At 41.1% G+C, this 6,428-nt stretch overlaps 1 protein-coding gene across 1 annotated transcript in view; it reads right to left on the bottom strand.

The window, feature by feature from the left end:
• Positions 1-2,200: 2,200 nt before the first annotated feature.
• LOC121380422 overlaps positions 2,201-6,428 on the bottom strand; it is a 26,449-nt gene continuing 22,221 nt past the window's right edge. Inside the window, exons 9-10 of the mRNA XM_041509234.1 lie at positions 5,810-6,035; positions 2,201-2,702 (exon numbers count right to left, since the gene is read on the bottom strand). Coding sequence (XP_041365168.1) covers positions 2,370-2,702; positions 5,810-6,035 — 559 coding nt within the window. The 3' untranslated portion in view covers positions 2,201-2,369. The remainder of the gene's footprint in view (positions 2,703-5,809; positions 6,036-6,428) is intronic.

Below are 6,428 nucleotides of genomic sequence, written 5' to 3'. Positions count from 1 at the left end.
AACCGTTGTTCTGTTCGCGTGTCGGTTACGCAACTTTAAAATAACGAGAACCGCCAATCGGTTACGTGGTGAACGATTACATTCTAAAATTAAAAGTAGCATATGTCGGTCATGAAAGTGAAAATTAGTCTGATTACATTTGAATCACTAATGTAACACAGAACCATAGTTCAAGTGTTTTAGGATTAGGTAGGCCTAACTAATCGGTTACGAGAACTATATTCACGTAACCGAACAATCGGTTACCTAAGTAAAACTCATGTGAACCGATTTCCGGTTACCTAAAATTTTGAAACTATTGTCCCCTGATATCTCAACAAGGGTGGGTATGTCATTGTTAGTTGTTTTTTTTTTTTTTAATTTGGGGTTCTTTGAATTTCTTTCATGCAGATTAATTTCTGATTTCTTGGTTATTTCCCGTTCCAACTGTTCCCATTGTTAGTAAGAAAGAAAGCTTTGTAGTGGCCTTTACACTGCCCAATTAAAGGGACATTTCTGAGTTTGCTGCAATGTTTAAGATGTTATCGACTAACAGAGACTTTTTAACGATTGTAATTACATATCAAATAAAAAAAATTCTGCATAAAATGTTAGTGGCTGTATATTAAACGTGTTTCTGATCGTTGTAATATTTGTACTAGGTTAAATTTCATTTTATTTCCTAAAATATGTTGTTTTCGTACGTACGAAATTATTTCAAGACAGAATCCAGTTTGGGCTTCATACAAATATTAAGACGACCAGAAACCTACTGAATATACAGACACTGATATTCTAAACAAGAAAACATACTTAATATGTAAGTTTAATCGTAGACATATTGTATTAGTCGGAAACATCTTACAATGCAGTAAACTCAGGAATGTCCCTTTAAGAGAAACATCTTACAATGCAGTAAACTCAGGAATGCCCCTTTAAGCCATTCAAACTCACTCTGAATTGGAGATGAGTCTAGGACATGATCGGCAGTGGTAGGTTATTTGACATTATCGGGTTTCGTTTCTAACCTTCTCGACCATTGTTTCACAATCATCGTCTGTCTGCGATCAAAGAGAAGCGAAATATCACACAATATGTGAAGGTGTTGTTGCGAGAACAGTCCTTTCTGTGTTCGTGCAGCCTCGTGATTAGAGAGCAGAGTGGAGAGAAATTACTACATGAATATATTCATAACTGTCAAGTCCAGATCAATGCGCGCGGATCGAGTATAACCAGACACAATCGGGCTCTGTGGACACTAAAGAGGTTACGGCTTTTGGGGGATTCTGATCACAAGCGGACGCGGGAAATATTATAGTTATGATTTAATATGCCTGGTGGGTCTGCTACATCTTTGTTCCTGTACATACATGTGTTAGATTGTTTTAATTTGTGGGGATGGGTGTGATAAAAAAGGGATCAATCTGCTCCCCCCCCCCCCTCCCCCCATCAATTCTGGAACAGCCCTAACGTTTCAGCTGTGATGTGGATAGCATATCCTCTGTATGACTAATGACTTATTCTTACGTTTTGCCAGTGTTCAGCAGAAACTAATCGGTGCCAATTATTATACAGCAACCACGACTTGGCGTTTGACGTCCGTTTCTTTGCCTTATCGTTCCAGTTATGACATGAGTGCAGGACAGAATCGCAAGTTGAAATCTTAACACATTAGCATAACGTGCAATCACAGATGACAATCCACGATAACCGCTTTACGAGGATATGGTTTCTGTGTTATCCAGCACATTGAATTACAGATGAACGTGTACCTAGTGACCTTATGGTCATATCATTTTGACAGCTTAGTCGAGGTATTCATTGGTCTCTGATTTTATACAGAGATACGATTTTGAATGCACTTTTATAACCATCGTCATTGTTATAATATTGGTTTACTGTTTTTGAACCTAGTTATTAACCAGTGTATAATACTTCTGACTATGACATCCTTGTCCCCATTAAATTGACAAATTCACTGGTATTTGTAGTAGTTCAAAATGCATTTTGTACGGAACCGAAAAAGGTATGTATCAGTGAGAGAGTCAGTGAGTTTAAACAAAGTAACCTCTGTTATACAGACTTTTGTCTTAACAGGTCACCTACCTTTATCCCAAGTCGTCTAAATTAATAATAAAGAGCACAAACTGAACTTTATTCACAGATCTATTTCCGATACATCCTCATATGTAGTTCAAAACAAAAAGATCAGAAACCATCATTGCGTTTAAATATTTTTATTGGTAATGAGTATAAAAGTTTTCATGACCAACACTTTCTAATGACCTATGTAGATGAAACATTTTCCCATGAAAACTTCAATTTTGTAGCTGTCACATACACGACTTTTGACTATCCTCGGAAATGGGTTAATACACATTATATTTTTTCTACTCATGATTTGGCGCCGTTAGAAACACACTCTTCGTACTCGCGCCACTGTCAAGCTGTCTGTGTTTGCTTTCGTTGAGTTCGATTTTCTTTCTAATTCGGCTCACACTGGCTCTCAGCTCGAAAATATTGCGCACCGGATGTGGTCTTGAGATCATCGTCCTTTCATTGGTGAGCACTACCGGTTCCGGTGGTTTGGGTTTCGTTTCCGGTGGCCGTTTGTAGGTCGGTCTGACCGCCGTGTCCGCTTTCCGTTTAGTCTGCTGGGCATCGGCCGGGGTGATGTACTTACCGCGGACCGGGGAAATGTTAATGAACTCGAACACATTTAGCTGAGGATGTAAAGAAAACATAATAAGAAGAAATGATGATGACAATGATGATGTTGATGATGATGATGATGACACTGGCGTAGAAGTCTGAGACTTTAATATCGTGACAACGCCCCCCGCCCCACTTTGTAGCAGCAGCGATGGTTTTATATATATATATATATATATATATATATATATATATGTGTGTGTGTGTGTGTGTGTGTGTGTATGTATATATGTGTGTGTGTGTGTGCCTGTGCCCCCCCCCCCCAAACAAATTTTGGCACCTTTCTACGCCCGTGGATAATGATGATGGTCGTGACGATAGTGATGATGATGATGATGATGCTAATGCTGCTGCTGTTGCTGCTGACGATGATGATGATGATGGTGCTATAAAATGTCCTTAAGTTACAACGTCGTCTTTTTAAGTTAACATATTTTATTAACGACAAGCAGAAATAGAGCTACAACCTTATACAGTCGCAGACCATGACAGCCATGCAATATGTTTCTTTATTTAACAATGAAATGTCTGTAAATAATTTTAACTAAATCTCATTAAATTTTGTTTAAGAACATCAGCATACACATTTATTTCATTTTAACTTATTTTCGTGCTTATATCCAATTCAGGTTCTAGCACGCTGTCCTGGGCACACACTTCAGCTATCTGGTCTGTCTGTCCAGGAGAGTGGGCTAGTTAGTGGTTAGTGAGAAATAAGAGGGTGTAGTGGCCTTACACCTACTCACTGAGCCCTTAAGAACTCGCTCTGGGCTGCGAACCATGTACCTATCAGCCTATAGTCCGATGGCTTAACCACTGCGCCACCGAGGCCGGTTCAGCATACACAGCGGTTCTGCGATACTAATTACAATTTACCAAGTCGCATGTTTTCGGCCATTTGCAGATAACCTCACGTGCATATAACGTAGTGTGCCTGTCATATCTAATCTAAAATAGTTGGATCTGTGACGAAAAGTGAACGCAACACAATAATACAATGTATATAATCTTGTCTATTTACACAAAAAAAGGAAATCCCCTCCCTCACCCTTACTTCCTGGTACATCTGGGCCCCATGTTGATACTCAAATCTCTCTAATGACATCACACGCTTGCAATTTGCAAGGCGTTGCCAATGCGTTAAAGTTTCAGAGTATTAGAATCTTGAGATCTGGACCAATGCATATAAAACTTAAAGTCTAGACTTTAATAAAAAAGTTTTTAAAAAAAAAGTAAAGTTTGTTTTATTTAACGACGCCACTAGAGCACATTCATTTTTTATCTTATCATCGGCTATTGGACGTCAAACATATGGTCATTCTGACACTGTTTTTTAGAGGAAACCCGCTGTCGCCACATAGGCTACTCTTTTACGACAGCCAGCAAGGGATCTTTTATTTGCGCTTCCCACAGGCAGGATAGCACAAACCTTGGCCTTTGTTAAACCAGTTATGGATCACTGGTCGGTGCAAGTGGTTTATACCTACCCATTGAGCAGACTTTAATAAAGTCCAGACTTTAACGTAATGCTATTTGAATGGCGTTGCCATGACGTTAAAGTTTGGACTTTATTAAAGTCTAGACTTTAAGGTTTATAAGCACGGGGCCAGACTCTAAAAGTTGTACAAGCACGGGACCTGGGCCCAATTTCACAGAACACCGTAAGCCTATTTTTGCACGTAAACGTAAATATACGACTAAACCACAATTCTTATTACTATTAATGGCGTAGCCAGCATGAGGCAGACGATGCGCTTGCCTAGTCTGGAATTTCCCCAGATTTATTTTATTTTTCCCATGACACCGATATTAATTTTACAGGTCTGGGTTTTCCTCGGCGTTTTTTTTTTTTCCTTCTCTGGCTACGCTCCAGACTATTATAGTACAACAAATATAGTTAGAAATGCACATATTTCATTATCGTGTGTCTTTAAAATGCTCCATCTTCCGTAATATAATTGTCTGCGTGAAATAGACGCCAAACACGTCTAAACGCACGACCGGTATAACTGCTAGTAATAGACGTAAACTTACGATGTTTAGTGAAATAGGACCCAGGCCTGGTGCTTATAAAACGTTTAGAGTCTAGACTCTATGACAACGCCATATACATTTTATGTGTGAGATGTCATTAAAGATTGAAGTCCGGCCTCTGTGGCGTCGTGGTTAAGCCATTGGACATAGTGCTGGTAGGTACTGTGTTCGCAGCCCAGTATCGGCTCCCACCCAGAGCAAGTTTTAACGAAATGTTTTATTTAACTACGCACTCAACACATTTTATTTACAGTTATATGGCGTCGGGAAGTTTTAACGAGTCATTGGGTAGGTGTAAGGCCACTACACCCTCTTCTCTCTTACTAACCACTAATAACTAACAACTAACCCACTATCCTGGACAGATAGATAGGTAGGTGCCCAGGATAGCGTGCTTAGATAGATAGGCAGGTGCCCAGGATAGCGTGCTTAGATAGATAGGCAGGTGCCCAGGATAGCGTGCTTAGATAGATACGCAGGTGGCCAGGATAGCGTGCTTAGATAGATAGGCAGGTGCCCAGGATAGCGTGTTTAGATAGATACGCAGGTGGCCAGGATAGCGTGCTTAGATAGATAGGCAGGTGCCCAGGATAACGTGCTTAGATAGATAGGCAGGTGCCCAGGATAACGTGCTTAGATAGATAGGCAGGTGCCCAGGATAACGTGCTTAGATAGATAGGCAGGTGCCCAGGATAACGTGCTTAAACCTTAAGAGAAAGAGAAAGATTGAGTCTGGACTGTAAACGTTTTATAAGCCCCAGGACTAGTTAGGGATTTTAGATACTATCTTAGTGCTACGAAATCGTAAACCATCGTAGGCTATGACGTCACTACAACACACGTCAAAGTGACATCATAGCTTACGATGGTTTTACAATTTCGTGGCGCTAAAATAGCTTCGAAAATACGGGCCCTGGGCTTCGTTCAGCCGAGTAGAAAAACGTTGACTCGACTGGTTTATGCGCTTCACGTTAAACCAAACTGCCACGTCGGGAACCAATCAAATAGTTCGCGAACGTTAGCGAAGGTTTTCTGGCTGAACTTAGGGCAGGTTTCGTCCGAGAGGACAACGGTTTGTACTTACCTCCGACCGCACATCCCTGTTGGTGAGCCTGCCCGTCTTCTCGACGGCGTTGATGTCGTAGCCCGGCCAGCGCGCCCAGCCGCTGGAGCCCTTGGAGGTGGCGGGCACCTGCGAGACGTTCATGTTCCGGTGGCGCATCACCGTCTCCGTGAGCACCTTCCGCTTGTACTCCGCCCAGATTGTGTCCTTGAACACCTTCTCGCAGATCTCACCGTTAGAAGGAATTCTAGGTAAAAAAAAACCAACAACACATATATAAGTATGACAAGGCTTATTCACATTTGCATTACAATCAAACATCTATGCAGAGTTCCATTTTTAGATGGAAGGAATGAAGGAAATGTTTTATTGAACGACGCACTCAACACATTTTATTTACGGTTATATGGCGTTAGACATGGTTAAGGACCATACAGATATAGAGAGAGGAAACCCGCTGTCGCCACGTCATGGCCTACTATTTTCGATTATCAGCAAGGGATCTTTTATATGCACCATCCCACAGTCAGGATAGTACATACCACGGCCTTTGTTACACCAGTTGTGCAGCACTGGCTGTAACGAAAAAAATAGCCCAATGGGACCACCGACGGGGATCGATCCTAAACCGACCGCGCAT

Source organism: Gigantopelta aegis, chromosome 9, assembly GCF_016097555.1.
Source record: "Gigantopelta aegis isolate Gae_Host chromosome 9, Gae_host_genome, whole genome shotgun sequence".
NCBI classification, from domain to species: Eukaryota; Metazoa; Mollusca; class Gastropoda; order Neomphalida; family Peltospiridae; genus Gigantopelta; species Gigantopelta aegis.
The sequence above is the reverse complement of the archived record's forward strand: the minus strand, read 5'-3'. Positions and strand labels throughout refer to the sequence as shown.